Source organism: Leuciscus leuciscus, assembly GCF_965113295.1.
Source record: "Leuciscus leuciscus genome assembly, chromosome: 17".
NCBI classification, from domain to species: domain Eukaryota; kingdom Metazoa; phylum Chordata; class Actinopteri; order Cypriniformes; family Leuciscidae; genus Leuciscus; species Leuciscus leuciscus.
The window spans coordinates 30,819,177-30,846,389 of NC_138741.1; the positions used below are offsets into that span (position 1 = coordinate 30,819,177).

At 42.7% G+C, this 27,213-nt stretch overlaps 2 protein-coding genes across 5 annotated transcripts in view; one reads left to right on the plus strand and one right to left on the minus strand.

Annotated features, from left to right (window-relative positions):
- LOC309479407 (b(0,+)-type amino acid transporter 1) overlaps positions 1–27,213 on the minus strand; it is a 144,669-nt gene that overhangs the window by 60,482 nt on the left and 56,974 nt on the right. For 2 of the 4 annotated variants that reach the window (XM_082143535.1, XM_082143534.1), the window contains exon 5: positions 7,872–7,959. In XM_082143535.1, the coding sequence (XP_081999661.1) occupies positions 7,872–7,959 (88 nt within the window). Of the gene's footprint in view, positions 1–7,871; positions 7,960–15,074; positions 16,003–27,213 lie in introns of those variants that run through there. The other 2 variants (XR_014199208.1, XR_014199209.1) reach the window with 2 other exon arrangements.
- LOC309479340 (uncharacterized protein) overlaps positions 1–27,213 on the plus strand; it is a gene marked incomplete at its 5' end in the record, with an annotated part of 244,765 nt that overhangs the window by 44,913 nt on the left and 172,639 nt on the right. The window lies entirely within an intron of this gene.

A 27,213-nucleotide genomic window follows, 5' to 3' on the forward strand; every position in this document is an offset into this window, starting at 1 on the left:
GTGAACCAGTTTTGTTATATATATATATATATATATATATATATATATATATATATATATATATATATTAGGGCTGGGAATCGATTAAAAAAAATTAACTGATTAATTGCACAATTTGCTGTAATTAATTGCCTCGAATCTTGTAATCATCAATATTTAAACTTAGAATCACCTAATTAAATGAAACAACACAGGAAAAAAAAAAGGAACAGAAAATAGCCCTATATTAAAATAATATTAAACATCAATATATCAATATTAGTGCTGGGCAACGATTAAAAATTTTAATCGCGATTAATCGCATGATTTTCTTGCGATTAATCGCGTAGTTACGAGCAAAATTTAATAATGAATTCTAAAGTAGTGTATATAGCAGATCTAAATGTACTGCTATATACACAAAAGTGCAATAACATGTGGTTTGCAAAAACTTTAAACAAATAGCCTAATGTGCTTTTTACCAGCAGTATTCCCTTTACACAGTAGCAATAAAATATTTCTTGTAAATCTCAACTTAAACATTAATGTAATCAAATCAAATATTAAACCAAAGCTATTTGCCACTGCCAGGGCATTACCTTTTATCTAGCTTGTTAAATAAGTTACCATCAGAGTCCTGTTTTCTTTTTTTTCTGAACAGGTATCAAAAGGTATCTTTCATCAAGGAGCAGCAGAAACAGTCAAGTGTTCAGTAGCAAATTTCCCTGTTACTGTGCGTTCACACCAAACGGGAATAGCGCGTCAAATTCGCGTCTACCGCGTCTAGTTGGACGTTTGAACATTTTGAATCCATTTGCAAAAAAGCAAAGGTTTGACGCGAACTGGACGCGCGAATGAGGCGAATTCACGTCCACCGCGCCGCGCTAAACGCCTCATTCGCGCCGCAGGACCTTGCATTGACTTTAACATTGAAATCACTCGCGCCAGACACTCTATTCGCGTTTGGTAGAGTGAGGAGAAGTGGTCGAGCACAAGGTGCAGCGACAAGCAGTTTCAGCGTTCCTGTGAAACTGTCGCGGTTGTGCGCACACGCCCGCCCGCTGCCGAAATTAAATTGTCTTGATCTTTTTGTAAACGACGTGCAGCACAAATCATTGGAAGAGAGACTAATCCTTGCTGTTTGTGAGTTTCCTGAATCTAAATAATTATCAGGACATCAACAGGAGGGAATTCACATGGCAGAGCATCCACGCTAAACGCCGGCGAGCAACGGACTTTCCAAATAATAATAAACTGCGTTAACGTGCGATAAAAAAATTGTCGGCGTTAATTAATAAATGCGTTAACGCGATCATAACGCGTTAACTTGCCCAGCCCTAATCAATATATAATTTTTTTTCAATAATCAATTAACATAATCTATTTAACAGATTTTTTTTTTACTAATTATCAAAATAAAATATAGTCCTACAAAGCTATTATTACCAGAGCATGTGATCAGAGCAGGTCATTTTACCATTGTTGCCCAGCATGACTATACCAGCTCAGCAAACAGAAGTCTACTACAGAGAAATTTCACGTTATTTGAGCGGACTTTGCTTTTCCAGTGCGTGATCGGAACATGATTGGAGTGTTTGGGCTGTTAACGACAGAGCAGAACATTGAGCAGAGAGCGCAGCGCCCCGACACATACACACACACACACACACACACACACACACACACACGGAACGGAGAGTGCGGCGGCGCACACACGGAGCGGAAAAGACCCGCTCATGAAAGCTGCGCGAGAATGAAACCTGATCGCCGAACATGGAGAGGCAGGACGGCACCTTTTCAATAGCAGCCGCAACAGGAAATCATTAAAACGAGGCAAAAAAAAAAAGTGCTGCGTTAATTGCGTTATTTTCTTTTTACGTGTTAAACATTTCAAATTAATCGCAAAGATTAAAGGGATAGTTCACTTTGAAATAAAATTTTGGTATGTTTTAGCTTACCTCAAGCGCATCCAAGATGTAGGTGTCTTTTTTTCCGCAGTAGTTTCAATTTTGATATTTTTAGGTCAAACCGTTCTTGTCTGTCAGTCATATAATGCAGGTCTATGGTCACCACCTCAAAGAGCATGCACAGAGTCCAAATTAAAACAATTCCCCATCGTCCAAATTAAACAATTCCCCATCGTAAGTACACATTGATGGCCTAAGACACGAAACGAGCGGTTTGTGTGAGAAAACGAACAGTATTTATATCGTTTCTACCTCTTGAACACAGCCACGTCCAAGTGATCTGAGGGCGCGCGCGCATCCTGCTGTGTGACGTGTGCGCAGACTGGTGCATAGATATATACACTAGATGTCGCCTTGGCTACTGCAGTTCATTGGGAAGAAACCGTAGCCAAGGCGACATCTAGTGTCACCCAATTGCTCTGCTGCACGGGCTCTACTTCAGCCGGAACTGAACAATGTAAAGAGTTCACTAAGCTAGTCGCATCCAAAGCAGTATCTAACCCTATCAAACCCTTGCACTCTTACAATTAAAGGGACACCAGGCAAGCCTGAGTGTTTTTTCTCTACGAAGCTCCCCCTAGTGTCTGGTAGTAAATGCTAAATGATAACTGTTTCTTATTACCTCCCTGGGGTCGGCGGTATCGCCAGCGATACCAGCTCGCTTTTTTTTTATCAGTGTAAAAGAGACTCATAAATACTCTATTGACTTTAATTTTCCATAGGAGTTTCATACATCAATCGATCCTGTTAAGTGTGTATTTTTTTTGTGAATACTCAAAATAAAAACAAAGTGTTGTGCTTTTTGCCAAATAAAGAAAAATAAACACGAAGCGAGTTCTGCCTTCTCTCTGTCAGTTAAGTCCATTCTGAAACGCGTCCGAAAATGAACCATAACTCAGCGAATACTCAGTCAAACAGTCACACAGGCATGAAGCTTGAATTCTCTTCTTTTAAATGAAGTAATTTTTATAAAAAACAAATATATTCTCAGTTGATGTAATATGAATGAAAAGAGAGAGAGGTCAGTCGTTCTCATCTCAGCTCATTACGTTTTAATTTGACTCCGCCCACGGAGAGCGCGCGCTATTCAAACGCAAATGTGAGGCTATCCTGCAATCCTGTGAAACGCCCACATTAGCTGGATAACACACACAGCGAATTCACTTTCAGACTGTACTTTACGACGCTGTGAGGAATACTACTATCTTGATAATAATCCTGGAAAATTTACCTCAGAAGTTTTGGAAGTTTCATTTCGAGGAGCAAACGGATCCGGCTGAGGAATAGGCCAGTTCTATGCTTTGTTCTAATCGCAAGTGTCTGTACACGCAAAAAGACTGTTTAAATATGAATTGCGTTTCTGTGCGTGAATGAATGAATGCACAGATGCATGCTGTTGTGTAGCTACAACAGCTGGCACAAATACTGTTTCAAAATTAATCGCGTTTCTGTGTGTGAATAAATGAACAGCTATTGCTCTATTGCTATACTAAGATGGGTAAAAATCGACTACAAAAATCGGATAGATTATAAAGTTTTTACTGTAAAATACTGCCACATCAAATAAGCTTATAATGTTGCCAATTTCTGCTCATGTGTTATATATATATATATATATATATATATATATGTTTTGTCAAAAATAATCAACTAAGATGTTATAGTGTTTGTTCCAATGTAGGCGATATTCAAACTAATGAATCCTTAACTTTGAAATACGTATGATAATATATATATATATATATATATATATATATATATATATTAGGGGTTGCACGACTACTGATTTCTGCTAGTCGATTCCTTATCAAAACAATACTCGAGTTACTCGACTACTCGTGGTTCATGCTACTTTAAATGAAAAGACATGAAATAGCTAGATCTTATCAATAAACATTTATTAATTCATAGCCTAATGCAACAATTACATAAGTAAACTCTCAAAACATTATAATTATGACATTTCATTTTTAAATTTTCATGTAACAGTCTAAAGCCAAATAAATAGCCGTTCTTGCCTTTCATTTCAGACGTCTGCTTCTAGGGGCCGTTCACATATCGCGTCTTTTTCGCGCTCAAGGTCGTTATTTCAAATGTAGGCGCGGCGAGCGCGCTCATATGGAAACAACGTGGTGCGCTAGTTTTTCCAGGCGGGTTTTTCCTTCTCATCTCCAGAAATATATCTAGTAGTAAAGCTAATGCAAGGGCTAGAAATCAATTAATCCTTTGCTGATACTTCTTCATCGTCATCATGGAGAGCGCAGTTCACGGTTGCATAGCACCGACAGACGCCATGGGAGCGCGAGCGCTTGTAGGAGACAGCGGCCGCGCTTTCCACACGTTTTTAAACGCAATATGTGAACGGCCTCTTGCAGAGTTGGCCAATTACAATATTTTTGTCATCCTTGATGAAATACTTCCACACATCTGACGTGTTGCGTCTGTTGGTGACGTTCGCCATTTTTAATTCATTTATGGTTAATGGACGCTCGAGTAGTCGATTGTTTCCGACAGCGTCGACTAGTGGTTGAAGTAGTCGATCTATCGACTACTCGACTAGTCTATGCAAGCCCTAATATATATATATATATATATACACACACACACATACATACATACACACACACACACACACACACACATATATGTATATATATATATATATATATATATATATATATATATATATATATATATATATATATATATAAAATACTATTTTTGTCAAAAATAAAGTCATCAACTAGATGTTAGATGTTCCAATGTTGGCTATATTCAAACTAATGAATACATATGATAAAATGTAGGCCTATAATCATTTTACAAAGAAAGAGTACACTTGAAATATTGTTGAAATTGTAATTATTGTTGTAATTGTAACCTTTTTAATAAAATAGCAAAACATATTTACAAGATAGATGTAAGCAAAATCTTAAATGGTCAATATAAGTCTTCTTCTAAATATATCTTTTCTCCTTGCATTCATTCTTGTGGCTCAGTCAGTATCACACCTGAATGAATGGCTCATTATGCAAGTAATTACGCATAATGGGTGGGACATTGTATTCTCAGGTGTAAACCACTCCTCCTTCACGCCCCCCTCGCATATTGGCTTTCCAAGCAAAACCTGTCTTACACAATTTAAATCAATGTATTGTTTTATGTGAACGATAAAGCAAGACTATTTTCACATAATTTTGAAGCCAGAACTCGAAGCGACAACAGTATGAGTTTTGTGGTCTTATTTCAGCAACTTTCATTTTTATTTTTTTTCAATAACCACGCATAAACATTATTCTCTTAAAAATACAAACATCTACATACATGTTGCTCACATATTATGGTAGCCCTGTTTGTGCTATATAGAGTGAATTTACACCTTTGCCATTAACATGTTTATAAATAACTGAAAAAAGCACAAATGTCAGGGCATGTCAAAACATCCCAAGGGCCCCAAAAACACCTCAGACCCCAGAGGGTTAACAAAGAAAGGTAAAGAATAGCGGCAGGGCCGGCATACACAGTTGCTAACGTATGCATTACGCAACACTATACACACCCACATGAACAAACAACAGTGCCGTAGCCATTGCTATTGTAGGAGGCGAGGAAAGGCTGCCACGCCAGCATATATGTGCATTGTTTCACTACACACACTTATGAATAACAGAAGAAAAAAGCCGGTGTTTATCACAGAAGGCAACGAATGCAAGTGGCCACAACATTCTGTAACTTATACAGGACAGACCGCCGTTCCGAGATGGGGGGCTGCTTATATTGCACGAGTGAGTTGAGTGAGTGGTTGGAACACTTTGTACTCTTTTGATTACAGGTCACCACACTGAGGCAGGTAGTTAAATTATTCAATGTAATTATATTAAACCTTAAATTTTACATTATGTTTGGTAAAAAAACAACAAAAAACTTAGGATGTAAAACCTTAAAACTATTACACGTGTAGGCTATTGAACATTTCATTTATATTGAACAATCCAAAATTAAACCATTCTAAGCAAATCACACTTAAAACAGAACATAAAACAAATAAGGTTGTTAAAAGTTGTTAGTAGACCCTGCTCAATATGATATTTTTACCTTACACATTTGACATTCTGCCTTTATGTTGTCTATGTTATTAAAATGAATCCAAATGCTACTTCGTTTGCGTGTAACTCATCTTGTTTTCTGACCCGATATTTAGGATGATCTTTCGACCACACAAACTCCATTAATTATAATGGATAATTAAGTGATTAATTAAGTGATGATTGACCATTACTGAAAACACCTGATGTTAACAAGCAGAATTTCTGAAGGAGAAAAAAAAAATGTACTCACCCCAATGTCATCTAAGATATCCATGTCTTTCTTTCCTCGGTGGGAGAGAAATTATGTTTTTTGAGGAAAACATTTCTGGATTTTTCTTCTAAAAATGGACTTCATTGGTTACCATCATTTTAAGTCCAAATCAATGCAGTTTCAAAAGTCTTTGCAGTGTTTAAACGGGCTGTACGCGATAACAGCTGAAGAAGAGGTTGTTATCTAGCGAAACGATAGGTCATTTTCAAAAAAAATTACGATGGTAACCAATGAAGTCCATTGTTAGAAGAAAAATCCAGAAATGTTTTCCTCAAAAAACATAATTTCTCTCCCACTGAGGAAAGAAAGACATGGATATCTTGGATGGCATTGGGGTGAGTAAATTATTAGGAAATTTTCATTTTGGGGTGAACTAATCCTTTAAGTCACCATTGTGGTGAACGTTGTTTGCTTTAGTTGGCCTCTTGACCCTTGCATTTATAACTTTAGATTATAGAGTTATGATGCCAGATGATCAAAAAGAAAAGATTATCAGGTGGTGTTGGTTATGTTTTGACAATCATTATTTGGTCTGAATGACTCATTTAGAGCCTAATGTCCGAGTTAGATTTACTTTATTGATTGAAGACAGCACTGTGTTTGTAAAGCATAAGATTATCAACATTTTCAATGTAATCTAAAGGATTTTTTATAAGTTGTTCTGATAGAAAACTTTAACAAAAAAAGTCAAAGCCTTCTATTATTTAGACACACAGACATCAAGATCAGCCTGTGAATCTTCACAATGGTGACAATAATAAAGCATGTTGCAGTGCATTCTGGGTGCCACCAATCAAAACTCATTAATGGCTTCCATCATGCGGGTGGATTATTTTTTTTATCCTTTGGAATATATTGAAAATTCAGTATCTTATGCTGTTGAACCACAGTAATCAATGCTGTAATCAACAATATAAATGTAAGTCAGAAATGAGGCTCTGAATGAGTTTGTCAAAACATAACACCAGCTGATCACCCTTTCTCTTTGTTTATCTGGCAGTTATAAATCAATTACAGCAGCCAAACAAAATCTAATGTTAATAGTTTAAGGGTCAAGAGCCCAACTAATGTAAATACTGACCACCATAATGGTGACTTAATTTAGATTTCAGTGGATTCAGATTTCAGATTTCACTCCTTCAGTGATTCTGCTTGTTAACATCAGGTGTCTTCAATAATGGTCAATCATCACTCAATTAATCACTTAATTATCTTATTAACTTCAACACTGCTTCAGTGTTCATTTAACACTCATATTTTAACACTTTAACACTCGAGTGTGGAGTCAAATAAACTCCCAGGAGAGTTAATTTAACACTGGAGTTTTTGCTGTGTATGGACTACGTGTGGCTGAGCAGTGTAGCGAAGGATAATCATAATATTCTGTCTAGTATTAATATACAAAAAAGGAAATCAGCTCTCAAATGGGATCCGACTCTCACCGTTCACTTAAAAGAGCTGGCTCTATGAGAGATAGTTTAATTTCCCACAAGGGTAAACGCAATAATACACATTTGCAATGAATGAATGAATGGGTTATGAACGGATATGAATGTGTGTTCTCACCGTAATTTTCCGGGGAAGGTCAGGTTTCTTGATTTTTAAATACAGCAGACCTGATACTGTCATCCCATAGAAGATCCAGGCAGTAAAGCTAGAAAACAAATGGAAAAATGTCAGAGAAACATTTTTGGCCAAATTTGGCTAAAAAGAAATTCTGATTACCATGGCCCAAAATAAAAATTCTCCAATAAACTTCAGAAAATGCTTAAGTGCATGTGATCAGGAGCGTGTGATCACTGGTGTGGTGAACAGCACATTCCAGGGCACAGTGTATGGCCAGGCCCCTCTCTGTCCATAACAGTGGACAAAAGTTTGCTACATTTTGATTGGATCTTGGTGGACTAACAGAAAGAAACTGTCCAATGCCATCAGATAAAAATACGAGGACAAAATGACCCATTGACAAAATGGGTCCACAGGATTACGCGGAGGCCCACAGGACCTGTTTGAGAAGACAGCATGCGGGTAGGCTCGCGTCCAATGGCCGGTGCTCCTGATCCCGCTGCTGCCCAGGGAGGCACAGCTAGCAGCCCAACAGTTGCCTGTGGAGAACCTCCTGGCATATGACGACCTCAAGCAGGCCATTCTGCAACAGGTCGGCCGCTCCTCCGAACAATATCAACAGCGCTTCAGGTAATTGGAGCTGAAGGATGACGGTCGGCTTTTCGTGATGGCCCAACAGCTCCGGGACACTTGCCGCAAGTGGCTGCTGACACAGACTCACGATGCCGAGGAAATAATCGATGGTGCTGGAGCAGTTCATCGCTCGGCTGCCACGAAGGACTGCTGAGTGGGTCCAGTGCCATCGCCCGGCGTCACTAAATCTGCCCATCCAGCTGGCAGACTACCATCTGGTGGCACGCCCAGGGGTCGACTTGCCCCTTCCAACTGTTTCTCTCTCCAGCCTATCTCCCTCTTTTTCTTTCTCTTCCCCTGTGTCTCGTCCTGTCCCCATTCCCAGGTGCAACGCGCCCCCTTGACAGCCTCAGAATATTCCCCGGGTTCCAGAACTGGAACGCGAGGGGGCATGTCGGAGAGTGCCAGCGCATCCGTGTTTCCTTCATCCCTCCCCTCCCTCTGTCAGTCACTTGGCCAACTTTCTACCACTGGGGTGACGGGGAGGCCTGGGCCGGTCTGCTGGAGATGAGAGGACCCAGGTCATTTTCAGGACAGGTGTCCAGTTATGGAGGTGAGCACATTGATCTGGGTCCCAGAATCCCCATGGGCTGCCCCCGATCAAGCCGGGCAGTACCTAATACCTCTTAGTATTAAGGGGGATACATATCAGGCTTTGGTGGATTCAGGCTGTAACCAAACCTACATTCATCAATACCTGATGCAAAACAGGGCGAGGTGTGGGTGAGGTGAGGTGTGTGCACAGCAATGTGGTGGAATACCCTCTAATGCCTGCTAATATCCAATTCAGGGGGAAAACGCATAGAGTAAAGGTGGCTGTTAATCCCCACCTTAGGCATCAGCTGATTTTGGTAATGGATTGGCCTGTATTTTCCTAATTATTGGGAATTCTTTGTGCGGATGCTTCTTGGGCGATAGGGCTAGGGAGAGGAGAGGCTGTTGCTCAGGCTGGGGATGCTGTTGCAGGACCGTCACAGACCGCCTCAGAGGAAACGAGAACGAGGGCGGAGCTAATTCCGCCTGAGTTTGGATGACTTTCCTCTGTAGCAGTCTGTGATGCAACGCTCAAGCATGCATTTGAAAGGGTCCACGCCATCGATGGACAGCTGCTCCAGCCTGATCAGCAGCTTTTCTTTCCCTATTTTGCCATAATAAGGGACAGGTTGTACCGGGTGGCACAAGACGCCCAGACAAAAGAAGATACAACTCAATTATTAGTTCCATATAGTTTTCAGGAATCCCTTTTCCAGGTGCCTCATTGTAATCTGATGACAGGACACTTAGGGGAGAAAAAATAAGCAACACAATATCCGGAAGCGGTGCTATTACTCACCATCTGTGCAAAGAGTGTGGCGGACACACTGTTTCTTATTATCTCCCGAGTGGGAATCAATGATCAACGTTTATGTCACTGCTCATTAAGCGAATTGTATGGACTTTTGGGCATTAAATTGATTTGCACGAGTGTCTATTACCCACAAACAGATGATTTAATTGCACATAAAAATACATGGTTTGTAAATTCGTAAGGGAAGATGGCAAAAGTTGGGATAAATGGCTTGAGCCCCTGTTGTTTGCAATGCGGGAGGTCCCACAAGCCATTTGAGAGGCTTGTGAGGAGGGGCCTTCAAACAGCCGTAGCGAAACTCAATTTGTCCTGGAAATTCAATATGTTCAATATGCAAAACTCCACACATTGGGTGGCTCTCCATGGAGAATTTGCTCCAGGCTCAGAACACAAAAAGTCAGCTGTACAACAGGGGTATGCGGCAACGTCAATTGCTTGTATTGACAGAGTTACCTTCTCGGCTTGCGCTTATCTGCAGTCATGAATGCAGTGATGCATAGCTGCCTTTCCTCATTTGACTGGAGTTTGGATTTCATGTGGTTTCATGGTGGTGATATTTATGATAACTCAGTTTCACCCGACAATGTTTCCACACAACATGTTGAGCCATTGATCAAATAGTGACCATTTTGATCAAAGTAATTTCAATCTTCACTTTGCTTAGAGGCAGACGATGACATTCTGTAATCAAATACATCTAACTTGTTTACACGCTCCAACGCCACCCAGTGCATTTAGTTATAACTTCAAGGATTTCACTGCATTTACGGCCAGCAAAGCAACAAAATTCGAATAGTATTTTTATTTTTTCTGATAATAATAACTGATCAAATACTCAAATATTTGACTATTCGTTTATACCCCTGGCTAGTTAAAGCCTGCTCTGTGCGGCGGGCCACTCTTACAATCTCCTATTTTTTATCTTTTAGTGAGGCACAGATATTATTAAAACCTTTCATTTATGGAGTCAGATGAATTAACGAGTAAAAACATATGATTAATGTATTACAAATTTAACCAACCAATACTTTGCATGAGTGAGGACGTGATACCTTCCCTGTGTATTGGCGAACTGGCAATTGGACCAATATAGCGGGCCTTACAAAATGTAATAGGCCAGGACCAACTGTGTCCATAATTTGTCTCAGGAAAAAAGGTGGAATAATATCCTGAGGACAGAATCAGATAGTAGGTTTTAGGTGACCAACAATTTCATTGCATGAGTCCATATCAATCGGCTCGAACTCAGACCAGATGGAAGAACATATTGGAATATCATGCATAGAGTTAGACAACTGAGATCTTAAAGTTGTGATCTTATCAACAAAAAACTTCCCAAACTTGTCACAGAGAGCAGTCGAGGGCTCTAAAATAGAATGCACAGAAGGATTTAAAACAGAGTTAATAGTAGAAAAGAGAAATTGAGGTTAATGACAATTTTTTGTTATAAGTTCAGAAAAATATTTGCATTTTGCAGCCTTTGCAGCTTTCTGAAACACCTTGTAAGAGTTTTTCACGATTTCATAAGAAATCTGCAAACGGTCCTTTTTCCATTGGCGCTCCGCCTGTCTACATCCCCGTCTAAGGGTACGAGTAGTGTCAGTGTGCCAGGGCACTGGTGCAGGCTTGTGATTTTTGTACTTCAAGGGCACAATAGAATTCATAATATCTGTGCAGGTGGAATTAAAAAGATTAAGATGTGCATCAGCATCCAGGTTATGCAGAGTAGAGTCAGACTCCAAACAGTTACGTACATCATGGTAGGCTACAGAAAATTCTTCACTAGAATGTTGAGTAAGACAGCGAGTTAAACGTGCCAGCGATGGATTTCTGAGTATACGTCCACTGAGAGGGACAGTAAAGAGTACAGGCCTGTGGTCAGAGAAAGATGCGCTGCTGATTTCTATGTTCGAAATAGAGAAACCATGGGTTAAAATCAGATCAAGGGTGTGGCCATGGGTATGTGTTGGACCAGAAACCCACTGAGTAAAGTCAAAAGACTCAATCAGATTTAGAAATTCAGTAGAATATGGTTTGGAAGCACAGCAAACATGAATGTTGAAATCACCCAGCAGCAATATTTTGACTAAATCACCCATTAGTGCAGCAAGTTCACTTAAAAAGTCCTTATTTTGCTGAGGAGGACGATATATTAGAGCTATAGCAATGGGGTTAACTAAGACTAGTTGTAAGAGTTGCACCTCAAAACTGTGGTATGAGCCAGTAGGTAGACGTCGACAGTGAAGAGTGTCTTTAAAAACAGTGGCAAGACCCCCACCGCGGCCAGACAAACGCAGGGAGATTAAAAAGTGACAGCCGCGAGGCACCATTTCCGAAAACAGAAATAACTCGCCAGGCTTTGTCCAAGTCTCAGTGACACAGAAAATCCAGCGCTTGAGAGGTAAAAAAGTCATTTAAAATGAAAGTTTTGTTTACTAGAGACCGGGCATTAATGAAACAGTCGCTGGCTGTGTTTCTTGGCACAGCGGACGAAGGTTGTAAAGATTTGCTCCACCGTGGCGAGGATGATTGAAAAGGGCCATCCAAGGAACACTGGCCAGCGGTGAATTGGTCAGCAGACTCAGATCCCCATCGAAGAGAAGCGTGTTGCGGATCATAAGTCCATAGCAGGGCCGATCTGAGTCGTACAGCGATACCACCGCGCTTGCCGCGCCTTCCCTGGCGTCTCCGGCGAGGTAGATCGACTTGGAACCGGCACAGGTATGCAGGGGGGAGAGATGGACAAGGTGGAAGCCCGAAGCGCGGTCCACAAACATCGCACCTTACGTTAGGCAAGGAAGTGACCGTACTACGAATGTTTAAAAGTAATAAACGGTCATAGACCAATATAGCGTTACAATATAAAACTAAATGAGACATATATAAAAACATAGTAAGTGCAAGAGATAACAACAGGGAGGACCGCAGACGGCATGCCGCAGACATCGGCGCCATCTTTCCCCAAAGCAAATTTAAAAGTGCTGGCTAATGCTAATCGTAAATTCTCTAAGATTATTATTCACGTCGGCACAAATGATGTTCGACTCCGCCAGTCGGAGATCACTAAAATTTATGTTAAAGAGGTGTGTGAACTCACAAGTACGATGTCAGGCACTGTAATTTGCTCTGGCCCCCTTCCTGTTCGCAGGAGTGATGAGATACTTAGTAGATTGTCCTCACTCAATGGCTGGTTGTCTAAGTGGTGTCCGCAAAATAATATAGAATTCATTGACAATTAGAAAAGTTTTTGGGGCAGACCTGACCTGTTGAAAAGAGATGGTATTCATCCCTCCTGCGATGGTGCTGCTCTTCTCTCTAGTAATATGGCACATAGTCTTAGAGCTCAAACATGACAATCTGGGGCTCAAGTCAGGAATCAGACAGACTGGTTAAATCGACCGTCTGCTAGCTGTCTCACATCACCAAGGTCAGATAAATCCCATCACATAGAGCCTCTTTCACCTAGACATCATCATATTGAGACTGTGTCTGTTCCCCGAATTAGGACATACAAAAAACTTCCAAACCCATCTAAGGGTAAAAATGTAATTGATGTTCAACAAATAAAAAACAGATATAATACAAATGAGCAAATGATAAAGCTTGGGTTGCTGAATATTAGATCCCTTACTTCAAAACCACTTATTGTTAATGATATGATTACAGACTGTAATCTAGATATGCTGTGTTTGACAGAAACCTGGCTAAAACCAAACGATTACATTACTTTAAATGAGACCACCCCGCAAGATTACTGTTATAAACATGAACCTCGTCTGAAAGGCAAATGGGGAGGTGTTACTGTAATTTATAGTAATATTTTTAGAATTACTAAGAAGTCTAGTTTCAAATATTATTCTTTTGAAGTGTTGGTGCTTAATATAGCAATATATAGTGTAAATGATAAATCACGTTTGATATTTGTGCTGGCTACTGTATACAGGCCACCAGGGCCAGAGTTACCAGAGTTAGTACTGGTTGCAGATAAAGTCATAATTGTTGGTGATTTTAATATACATGTAGATAACGAAAAAGATACATTGGGACTGGCATTTAAAGACATTCTTAACTCTATTGGAGTTAGACAACATGTGTCAGGACCTACTCATTGTCATAATCATACTCTACATCTAATATTATCACACGGAATCAATGTTGATGCCATTGAAATTCTGCAGCAGAGCGATGACATCTCAGATCATTATCTAGTCTTGTGTAAAGATTAAAGAAAATAGTCCAACGCCGTGGTATAACGAGCACACTCGGGCCCTTAACAGAGCAGCCAGAAAAATGGAGCGCAACTGGAAGAAAACAAAACTAGAGGTATTTCGCATTTCATGGAAAGAGAGCTCTATTGCATAAAGACAGGCCTTAAAAGTTGCTAGATCTGCTTATTTTTCAACTCTGTTAGAAGAAAATAAACAAAACCCTAGGTATTTATTTGAAACAGTGGCTAAACTAACAAAACACAAAGCTTCAAACCCAGAAGTTTCCAAGCAGCACAGCAGTAATGACTTTATGAACTTCTTCACTTATAAGATTGATAATATCAGGGAGAAAATTATAACTATGCAACCGTCTACTACAGTATCGCATCAGGCAGTGCATTGTAGTGTGTCCCTAAGGAAAATTTTGATTCATTCATTGCTATAGAAGAGGAAGAATACGTTAAACTCGTTAAATCATCTAAATCGACAACATGTATGTTAGACCCTATACCGACTAAGCTACTGAAAGAGATGCTTCCAGAGGTCATAGATCCTCTTCTTAAAGGGGTGGTTGAGTATGATTTCACTTTTTAAACTTTAGTTAGTGTGTAATATTGCTGTTTGAGCATAAACAACATCTGCAAAGTTACAACACTCAAAGTTCAAAGTAAAGGGAGATATTTGCTTTTAAATAAATCGTTTTTTAAGGACTACAACAAACGGCTGGTATACTACACAACATTCCTCACGGGTAAGTGACATCACCAATCCTGAAATTTACATAAACCCCGCCCCCGGGGACACACAGTCCAGATTGAGAAGAGGAAGAGTTGTTGTAGTCGAGCATTTGTGAGTCAGCTCAAACTGTACCATCCATCTTTTCACATGCAATAGAAAGTCACTCTGTGTGCATCTCACAACAGTTCCAATACGAGCTATTTATAGATTATTATGACAGAATATCTAATTGAAGATAGTTAACGCCACATCAGCTACATAAATTCATCAACTCACCATTCAGAGACGTCCTGTTGCATTCTACGTGTTGTCACTTCTTCTTGAGTCTCTCCATCTTTGTCTGACTGACTCCATTTAAACATAAAAGGCAGAACAGTAAGTTTCTGTCATTTTAGTGTGTGTCTGCGTCGGAGCTGCTAACACACAGGAGCTCTTGAATCCCCGCCCTCTGTGTCGGGAGCAGCAGCTAATTTGCATTTAAAGGGCAAGACACAAAACGGTGCATTTTTGCTAAACCCTCAAAAAGTGACAACTTTAACATGCTATAAAAAAATATCTGTGGGGTATTTTGAGCTAAAACTTCACACACACACTCTGGGGACATCAGATATTTATTTTACATCTTGTGAAAAGGGCATTATACCACCCCTTTAAATATCATTAATTAATCTTTGTCATTAGGATACATACCAAAAACTTTTAAGCTGGCTATGATTAAACCGTTTGTTAAAAAAATGCAACTTGATCATACAGAATTAGTCAATTACAGGCTGGTCTCGAATCTACCTTTTCTGTCAAAGATACTAGAAAAGGCGGTATCCTCACAACTATGTTCCTTTTTAGAAAGAAATTATATCTGTGAGGATTTTCACTCAGGATTTAGACCGAACCATAGTACTGAGACTGCTCTCATCAGAGTCACAAATGATTTGCTCTTATCATCCGATCGTGGTTGTATCTCTCTATTAGTGTTACTCGATCTTAGTGCTGCATTTGATACTATTGACCAGAACATTCTTTTAAATAGACTTGAAAATTATATTGGCATTAGTGGAATTGCATTAACATGGTTTAAATCATACTTATCTGACCGTTATCAGTTTGTAGCAGTAAATGAAGAGATGTCTCATCGATCACAAGTTCAGTATGGCGTACCACAAGGCTCAGTACTAGGACCGTTGCTTTTCACTCTGTACACGCTACCCTAGGGAGATATGATTAGGAAGCATGGAATTCGTTTTCACTGTTATGCCAATGATACTCAGCTCTATATTTCTTCACGCCCTTACGAAACTTACCAATTCACAAAATTGACGGAATGTATAGGTGATATAACAAATTGGATGACTAGTAATTTCCTACTACTTAATTCTGAAAAAAACAGAGATTCTAATTATTGGACAGAAAACTTCCTCACGTAATAATTTAGAATACTGCCTAACACTTGATGGCTGCTCTGTCAAGTCTTCGTCATCGGTTAGGAACCTGGGTGTGCTCTTTGATACCAATCTTTCATTTGAAAGTCATGTGTCTAGTATCTGTAAAACCGCATTTTTCCATCTTAAAAATATATCTAAATTACGTCATATGCTCTCATTGACAAATGCGGAAACAATTAGTCCATGCGTTCATGACATCAAGGCTAGATTATTGTAATGCTATTATGGGTGGTTGCCCTGCACGCTTAATAAACAAATTACAGCTGGTACAAAACACAGCAGCTAGAGTTCTTACCAGAACCAGGAAGTATGACCATATTAGCCCAGTTCTGTCAACACTGCACTGGCTCCCTATTAAACATCATATACATTTTAAAATATTGCTGATTACTTACAAAGCGCTAAATGGTTTAGCTCCGCAGTACTTGAGCGAGCTCTTAACGCATTATAGTCCTTCACGTCTATTGCAATCTCAAAATTCCGGCCAGTTGATAATACCTAGAAAATCAAAATCGATTGCTGGCGGTAGATCCTTTTCCTATTCAGCACCAAAACTTTGGAACAGTCTTCCTAACATTGTCCGGGAAGCAGATACACTCTGTCAGTTCAAAGCTAGACTAAAAACACATCTCTTTGACCTAGCATAAACATTACACATTATAGACTTTTATAATTCAATGTTAGGCAGCATAGATTAGGTCAGCCGGAACCGGGAACACTTCCCATAAATCTTGATGTACTCGTTACATCATTAGGCTGCATAGATTAGGTCAGCCGGAACCGGGAACACTTCCCATAAATCTTGATGTACTCGTTACATCATAAGAAGAATGGCATCTACGCTAATATTAGTCTCTCTGTTTATCCCGAGGTTTACCGCAGTCCACCGGATCCAGGCTGTATCCAGATCTGATGAAGGACCTGCGCCTGGACGCTACGACAGCACAGTCCTGAAATGTCAACTAGGCTCTTCCCTGTGAAGGCCTCCCTCCGCTCCCTTTACCTATCTACAGATAAAGCATTGTCGGGATAATTACGGTTCGCGTGGCTACATGGAAGCGATACAAATTCTGTATTGTTAATTTTAAGGCCAGACAAGTAGTATGTTGAGGGTTGATTTGTAGGGAAGGACTACACGCCTGCGCACATATATTCAAACGCGCATACCTTAAGAGTTTTCTGTTAAAACGGTGTCGTGTTAGGGGCCCCTAAGTTAATAACTAATGATCGTTGCGACGGAAGTGAATCAATCAAACTAACTTTAGCTTTTGGTTTTGGTTTTGGGCCACGGGTCAAACAGAAAATACGCGCTGCGTTAATCGAGCGTTAAAAAAAAATAGTGCCGTTAATATCATTGTGCGTTAATATCATTGTGCGTCTATTCAGAAGTTGGTGGACGTTTTGCGCGAATATTATAGTGAAAGCAAAGAAGGAAATATAGAGGTGAGTAAAGTTGTTAATATGTTGTATTTGTATTAAATGCATTACAGAAGTGTAACGTTAGATCAGCTAATCTTAACCTGGCCGTTTGTTAGTTTGTGGCAGTTTGAAAAAGGATCAAATCAATGTTGTTTTCGTCAACGATGACGATAACGAAATTATTTCGTTGACGCACCTTTTTTTTATGACGATAACGCGACGATGACTAGCTAAAAATGGCTCTAAGGTGACTAAAACATGACGAGACGTTTTCGAGTTTTCGTTGACGAGACGAGACAGAACGAAAATGATTAAAAGTCTGACGTTCACAATGCATGTCATTTCTGCCTAATTTGCGTGAAATCTGTCTGTTTTGAGCTAAAAAAAAAAAGTATCAGCAATGCTGCCGCTTCCTATCCTTGTTTTGGGTATGCCCACCCCCTGGCTGCCGCCATGCCGCGCATCAGATTCCACACAACAACAACACACCTGCGGCTGCGGCTAGTCAATCGCCACACATCTTCGATATGAGGCGCCGGACTGGACAAAAGCGAAACGAACTGCGCGAGCGAGCGACAGTGCGCGAGAGAGACCGAAAGTGCGCGAGAGAGACCGAGTGTAAGTGAGAGAGACCGAGTGTGTCTGCGCGCGAGAGAGACCGAGTGTGTCCGAGCAGTGGGCTAATTGGTTCAAAGTAATATATAATTATTATATAACTTAGATTATAACATAAATTATTATTTAACTAATTATATAATAAAGCCACAATTGCCCAAGTAAGAATGTTTTTATTCCTGGCTTTTTTTTTTAGTAAAACAGTGATTCCACTGTTACCACTTTATCTGTGTGTAATGTTCTAGTAGCTGAAAGTTTTTTGCTGTTTAAACTGTAAACCATTCCTTTATTACTGTGATTACTGGTGAAAATAGCCAATGTGCTGAAATTTTAGAAGAGCATCAATTCATGGAAAAAATATAACTTGAAATATGGGGATAAAAGGTTTCTGACATTGAAGTAGCCTACAGCTTGGCAGCACTGCATCTCCATCAATGAGAAAGTCTAGTTTATTATGCAAAGGTTTTAAGGTTAACTGTTGTTTTATGAATTGCAACACTTGCTACAACCTGTCAAACCTAAGCCCATTTCCAATACTTTTTAACCTAAATTAATTTGTTAAAGACTACTTTTTTTTTTTTTTTTTTACTAAAATTGACTAAAACTTGACTAAAACCTTTTTGCGTTTTCGTCGACTAAAACTTGACTAAAACCTTTTTATGTTTTCGTCGACTAAAACTTGACTAAAACTATAAAGTTTATAAGTGACTAAAATGTGACTAAAACTAAAAAGCATTTTCATCCAAAAGACTATGACTAAGACTAAAACTAAAAGGGCTGCCAAAAACAACACTGGATCAAATTATGATCAACAAACTCATGGTGCTGAGTATTTTTACTTAAACAGGGATGCAAACAGCGCGTTTTTCTGCGCCTCTTTTTCACGTCAGTTTGGGTGACTTGGGTCTGAGAGGGTCTGATTATAATTTCACAAAGTCATCTGAAGCCCTTCCATAGCTTAATGTGAGGGACAGAAGTCTATTTACATCATTAAATTAAAGTTTATGGAAACTCGTTTTCCCTCATCTGTCAATCATTCTCCATTCAGTATTCAAACAGCGCGCGCGCCTCGTCCGGTTACAGCAGGATGCACGGTAAAACTCTCTCCAATATGATATATTCACATTATAATGCTTGATCTGTAGATAAAAGGCTGTGGATTTGCATAAAATGACTTTATTTTGTGTATTTGTATTTTATGTTTGTTGCTGTTTTAAAACGACTCGCTACCGTGTGCCTGTTCACACCACAAGGACTATTAATCGGCATCAAACGCACAATAACGTACTCGGTTACTAACGTAACCTCGGTTCTCTCTAGAAGAGGGAACGAGTACTGCGTAAGATATCTTACGCTAGGGGAAAATCCTTTTCCGCGAGATATTGAAGCCAAAAATTATCCTTAATTTTGTAATAATGCAAAACGCGTTGCAGCAGCAATGCAGACATAGGCGAGACAGCTCGCGCGCCTATTGGCTGCTCTGCGGCAACTGCAGCAGCCTATCGAGCGAGGCCTGGCGTGACGTCAGACCCAATCAGGGCACTTCGCGCCCGCTGCGTCACGTCCCGCCGAAATGGGCGTGGTCTAGGCCTATAAATATCGCTCGCAGGCAGCTATTATCTGGTTTTTCATCATCGAAGCAACCAGAGCGTGTGCATGCACGGCAAGATACGCAGTACTCGTTCCCTCTTCTAGAGAGAACCGAGGTTACGTTAGTAACCGAGTACGTTCTCTTACGAGAGGTCTCTCGTACTGCGTAAGATATCTTACGCTAGGGGACCCAGTGTAAAACGCCGTGCATGCTGAGATCTGACACCAAAGACCCAAGGGCGAAAGCCCGGGGTACATATAGTGCACAATCACTCAGTGAACTCACAGAGAGTCCGGGAAGAAGGAGGGGTGCAGCCTCACTTTTCCACATAAAGTAGCGTCGAAGGGAGGCAAATTTCATCATACAGACAGGGCGGGGTACGGCCTGAACTGATGGGAAAAAATGTGGGTCTTACACAGTTTGCCCAGCTTTAAACTGTCAAAAATTGAGCTGTGCTCAGTAAACGCAGCATTCTGAGCTGAACGCATCAGGTCAGATAATACTGGTAGTTTAGACCGACAGCAGCCTGGCCTGCAGGGCGGGAACCTCTAGGTTATAAAACCTTATAAATGTAGACGGGGAGGCCCAGCCTGCCGCCATACAAATATCTTGCAAGGCAATCCCACTTGACCAAGCCCACGAAGAGGCCATGCCTCTTGTGGAATGCGCTCTGACACCCAAAGGGCACTGCATGCCCTTGGAGGCGTATGCCAGCGCTATAGCATCAACTATCCATCTGGATAGGCTCTGTTTCGACACGGCTAGTCCCTTAGAACGTCCGCTAAACGAAACAAAGAGCTGTTCCGTCTGTCTGAAAACAGACGAGCGAGACACATAAGCTCGTAATGCCCTGACTGGGCAAAGGAGGCTCGCGTCTCTTTCCTCATCAGGGACCGGTAGGGCTGACAGAGAGATAATCTGCGCCCTAAACGGTGTGTTGAGGGATTTTGGAACATAACCGTGCTTAGGTTTGAGTATAACTTTTGAGTCATTGGGCCCAAACTCCATGCACGCCGCGCTCACAGAGAGCGCGTGCAGATCCCCTATGCGCTTCACCGAAGCGAGAGCCAGCAAAAACACCGTTTTGAAAGACAGGTGTTTCAAATCGATTGACTGTAAAGGCTCAAATGGCGCACCTTTCATGGCTTCCAGAACCGTAGAAAGGTCCCATACGGGGACTGAGGGAGGTCTGGGAGGATTCAGTCTCTTAGCTCCTTTAAGGAAGCGGATGACTAAATCGTTCCTTCCTATTGACTGACCAAGCGTTGTTTCTGAGAACGCTGCTATAGCCGCCACATAAACTTTGAGCGTGGAGGGGGCCCTGCCCCCATCCAACAGCTCTTGTAGGAAGGAAAGCACCTCCGTCACATCACAATTTGTGGGTGACACACCACGGGCTGTGCACCAGCCCGAAAACACTGACCATTTCGAAGAATAGAGTCGTCTTGTAGACGGAGCTCTAGCCTGCGTGATCGTGTTTAATACTCCTTTAGGGAGTCCAACATGAACCCGTTGATGGCCCAGACATGAAGGGACCATAGTTCCGGGTGAGGATGCCAGATCGAGCCGCGGGCCTGTGAGAGGAGATCTCTCCTCACTGGTACTGGCCACGGGGCAGTACTTGCTAACTGCATCACGGCTGGGAACCAAGGTTGGTTTTTCCAGAACGGTGCTACCAGCAGTACTGAGCATCCTTCTTCCCTGATCCGTTCTATCACCTGAGGCAGGAGAGAGACGGGGGGAAAAGCATAGAGCGGGCGGCGGGGCCACACATGGGCCAGCGCGCTCCTGCTCTTGGAGAAAAATTCTTGACAATGAGCGTTTTCTTGAGACGCAAACAGGTCCACTTCCGCTCTGCCGAATTTCTTCCACAGCAGTTGGACTGTCTGTGGGTGTAGAGACCATTCGCCTGCCGGAACATTGTTCCTGGACAGTCTGTCCGGTCCTAAATTCAAGATCCCTGGCACGTGCGCTGCTCTGAGCGAGCGCAGGTTGCACTGAGCCCATACCAGGAGGCGTTCTGCCAGCCTGTACAGTTTCTCGGATCTGATGCCGCCCTGGCGATTTATGTAGGACACCACAGACATGTTGTCCGAACGGACCAAGACGTGGTGACCATTTATTTGGGGACAAAAACGCGTCAGCGCGTTGTCTACTGCCAGCATTTCGAGGCAGTTTATGTGCAGGAGCTTCTCCCGTTCTGACCACTGGCCGAAGAACGGTCTGCCCTCGAGCAGCGCTCCCCATCTCGAGGTGGACGCGTCCGTGGACACCACTTTCACCCTCGAGGAAGTCCCCAGGCTTACACCTGATTGGTACCAGTCGTTCGCTTTCCAGGGTTTCAGAGCTGTAACGCATTTCTGATTGACCCTGAGGCGAAGCAAACCGGGTGCCCACGCTTCGTGTGGGACTCGCGCTTTCAGCCAAAACTGCAGCGGGCGCATGCGGAGCAGACCCAGCTGGAGCACTGACGATGCTGAGGCCATGAGACCTAGCATCTTCTGAAATTTCTTGAGCGGGACAGACGCGCCGCAGCGAAAAGAGTTCGCTGTGCGTCGAATGTCTACCGCGCGCTGTTGTGATAGTCGCGCTATCATGGATAGTGAGTTCAGTTCTGTGCCCAGGAAAGATATTTTCTGACTGGGTGACAGGGAGCTCTTTGCCCAATTGACACTCAGACCCAAATCCTCGAGGTGATCGAGTAAAATGGTCGTGTGTTCTATGAGCACTGCGCGAGATTGCGCTAGAATCAGCCAATCGTTCAAATAGTTCAGCACTCGCATGCCTCTCATTCTGAGGGGTGCGAGCGCCGCATCCATGCACTTCGTAAATGTACGGGGTGCTAGGGACAAACCGAACGGCAGGACTGTGTACTGATATGCCTGGCCCTCGAAGGCGAATCTCAAATATCGCCTGTGACGTGACGCTATCTGTATTTGAAAATACGCGTCTTTCAGATCTATTGACACAAACCAATCTCCTTGGCGAATCTGCACAAGGATTTGCCTGGTCGTGAGCATCCTGAACTGTCGCTTCACAAGCACTTTGTTCAGTTGCCTTAGATCTAGTATGGGTCTGAGACCCCCGTCTTTTTTCGGTACCAGGAAGTATCTGCTGTATAGCCCTCCCTCGCTCTGATCTTGAGAGAGAGGTTCTATGGCCCCTTTGCTCAATAGTTTCGTCACTTCGGCTCGAAGTAGATGTGCTACTTCTGTTTTTACCGTGGTCTCGACGCGCGCCACATAGCGGCGAGGGCGTCGGCGAAACTGCAGCGAATAGCCTCTTTCTATAATGTTCAGCACCCACTTCGAAAACCCCGGGTAGCTTTGCCCATGCGTCTGCATGGATAGCTAGGGGTCGAATACGAAGCGCGCTCCGCTCGCTCAGCGATGGGGAAGCTTCGGTGTGCTGTAACACAAGCGTGTCGCTCGTGACATTTGAGGCATGGGGCGCGCTGATGACAGCGGGCAGATTGCCCGCGCTCGACTCCTCTGCGGTGGTTAACCGCGAGGGGGAGGGCTGGGCGGTTCCCGTGGGAACTGTCATGTCTATGTGTGGATGTGGGCGCGGGACAGCGGGCACATTTATCACACCGAAAGCATCGTTCGCTTGCGTGAAGCGAGTGCACGTTGGTTTCGTTTTTACAGAAACCGTGAGACATGCATAACGTGGTGTTAGTGGGCACATTCACCATGTTTGAAGCGCAATCGGTCTGAGCCGATTCATGTGCGCGAGCCCTGTGTGACGGGCTGTGCTTGTGTGTAGAGATGGGCACTGGGCAGTGGGCATTCTTCTTACACATAAAGCACCATCGGCCGTGGCCGGGACACCAGAAAAATACACACTTATGGGATTTATCTGGATAGCCGTAAAAACGGCGTTTGTGTGCAGGCAAGCGGGTGACAGAACCGACTTGTTTACTGCAGGATACACTGGAACAGTCACATTTACTGGAACTGAACGAGCGAGAAGTTGCCATAGAAACAGAGAGCGTCAACATGCTGGCGTTTATTGCAGGCCTGCGTGCATTACAACAGGCTTGTTCACTGCAATATTGACATTTCCAGTCGCCTGAATTCCAGAGGGGAATGGGAAATGTATAGGAAAAAGGAGGTTGGTCCGTCCGCAGCGGGACCAGAAAAACTCCCTTTTTTTCCTTACGCCAGTGACGCACGGAACACCATAGAAACGGTGTTTGGGTGCAGGCGAGCGGGTTGTACAACGCGCTCGTTGGCTGCAAAATACACATCTGCAGTCGCCTTTTCAGGGAACTGACAGAGCGAGCATTGACGGCATAATTTTATCTGCCGGTAGACCCGGGGATCGAACGCGGGTCTCTCGCGTGCAAAAACCTGAGAGTCTGCCACTGGGCCACAGGGGGAGACACATTGTAACTCAGTTAGCGCGAGTATTATAAGAGAGCGTCAACGTGCTGGCGTTTGTTTGCAGGCATGCGTGTATTACAACAGGCTTGCTCACTGCAATACTGACATTTCCAGTCGCCCGAACTTCAGAGGGGAATGAGAAATGTACGAGAAAGAGGAGGTCGGTCCGTCCGCGGGGGGACCAGAAAACGCTCTTTTCTCCTTTCGCCAGTGACGCACGGAAACCATAGAAACGGTGTTTGGGTGCAGGCGAGCGGGTTGTGCAACGCGCTCGTTGGCTGCAAAATGCACGTCTGCAGTCGCTTTTCAGGGAACTGACAGAGCGAAGCATTGGCGGCATAATTTTAACTGCCGCTAGACCGGGATTCGAACTCCAGTCTCTCGTGAGAAAAACCAATGATTCCGCCACTGAGCCACAGGGGGGAACGCAAAGGTTTTCGGATGCACGAGCATATAAGAGCGTCACATGCTTTCTTCGGCGTATGCTTGCAGGCGCGCTTGTATTAAAACAGGCTCGCCTGCTGCAATATTGATATTTCCAGTCGCATGATCAGGGAACTGGGAATATGTATGAGAAATTGAAGGTCAGTCCATCCTCGGAGGGACTAAAAAACACATCTTTCTCCTTTCGCCGGTGAGTGACGCATGAATGGGGCGCAGAAGGCAGGGTAGCTTTCTTATAACGTAAAGAAAAACTAACCCCGACCGTCCGCTTCCAGCCTCCCTTGTGAGCGGCGCAGTTTGCGCGGCTTGAACAGAGGGAGAGAGAAAGCTAGCCCCGTGACCGCCCGCTCCTGACATCCTCTGTGAGCGGCGCGGTGTGCGCGGCTCGAACAGAGGGAGAACAGGTATCGTCCCCCAAGCAGGCAAGGCAAGCGGGCGAACCGGCAAGCTTTGCGGGTTGGGGGGGGGGGGGCGGAGGAGCAGTCTCGGAGAAGGATGCCAGGTGAGTCCTCAGAGTCACCATAGGCAGTACCTAACTCGCAGTGAGGGCAGTCGCCGTCAGCGAGTGCGAGAGCTGCGTGATCAGGAAAAGCTCTTTTAGTGCAATGGGAGTGTGTGTCGCGGCGGCGAGCACACACACATACATAAACACAGTAGCAGAGAAAGGATATAATGCCGGAAAGCGCAGCAGGAAGGCAAGGAAGGCGGCGCGGCCAGCGACTTCAGTGACTCGTCCCGCTGAAGGTGCTCTCTGTCAGACGGCGCGGCTTCTAATCCAGCTCCAGCGATGCGTGTGCTTCGCTTGAAGGATGAAAAATCAGATAATAGCTGCCTGCGAGCGATATTTATAGGCCTAGACCACGCCCATTTCGGCGGGACGTGACGCAGCGGGCGCGAAGTGCCCTGATTGGGTCTGACGTCACGCCAGGCCTCGCTCGATAGGCTGCTGCAGTTGCCGCAGAGCAGCCAATAGGCGCGCGAGCTGTCTCGCCTATGTCTGCATTGCTGCTGCAACGCGTTTTGCATTATTACAAAATTAAGGATAATTTTTGGCTTCAATATCTCGCGGAAAAGGATTTTCCCCTAGCGTAAGATATCTTACGCAGTACGAGAGACCTCTCGTAAGAGAACTGGAATTTTAAACTTCACTATGTGAAGAAACAAATTATCAATAAACTGTTGGACAGATATAGGCTACACTAGGATTTGTGCGCTCGACATTTCTTCGCTTTGTGCCGTGAACTTTTAAATGCGCACTTGTGCAACGCAGCGCTGCACACTGTGACTCCATGTTGCTTTGAGCACATCATTCTGCACCCGCGATGCGCATACGCGCTTTGTGCGCTCTGTTTTGAAGCGTTTCATATTATCATGGTTTTTCCTATATTTTTTATACCTAGCCTGCACAATACATTTAAAATAAGCATAATTTAATTGTATATTATACTGTATGCACTAAAGCTGGTGAAAACCTATCTCAGGTCCACAATGTCAGATGACAGATTAAGCAATTTAGGTGTTCTAAGTATTGAGTCAAGGAGGGCAAAGGCCTTAAATCTAGGTGAATTTGCTGATCTTTTTGCAAATCTAAAAAATATAATGGAAATGCAAATACATTGTTGAATGATTGTTAACATGGTATTTTGATTGTTAATGCCTGTGCTAATGTAACTGGCCCCTCTAACAGTACAACTGGCCCCAGCTTGGCCCCCCCAGTTGAAATGGTCTAGAACCGCCACTGGCGCTAACTTTGACAGCCCTAGTTTTTAGTCTAGTTTTGAACTGACAGAGTGTGTTTGCTTCCCGGACATAAGATTATTAATAAAGCAATCTTTAGTGGCAGAAGTGATAGGTCTAACATTTTTGTAACACGGAATCGGCTTTGCAGCCTTGGCTAAATGAAGTTTACACAAGACTAGATAATGATCTGAGATGTCATCGCTCTGCTGCAGAATTTCAACGGCATCAACATTGATTCCGTGTGATAATATTAGATCTAGGTATGATTACGACAATGAGTAGGTCCTGACACATGTTGTCTAACTCCAATAGAGTTAAGAATGTCTTTAAATCCCAGTCCCAATGCATCTTTTTCGTTATCTACATGTATCACCAACAATTATGACTTTATCTGCAGCCAGTACTAACTCTGATAGAAAGTCAGGAAATTCTTTGATAAAGTCTGTATGGTGCCCTGGTGGCCTGTATACAGTAGTCAGCACAAATCTCAAATGTGATTTATCATTTACACTATATATTGCTATATTAAGCACCAACACTTCAAAATAATTATATTTGAAACTAGACTTCTTAGTATTTCTAAAAATATTACAATAAATTACAGCAACACCTCCCCCTTTGCCTTTCAGACGAGATTCATGTTTATAAAAGTAATCTTGCGGGGTGGTCTCATTTAAAGTGAGACCACCCCGCAAGATTATAGACTTTGGAAAGTCTGCCATTTCTTTCTCCCTTACTCTCATTCATGGAAAGGACACTGAGCTTGTAGATTAATATAGATA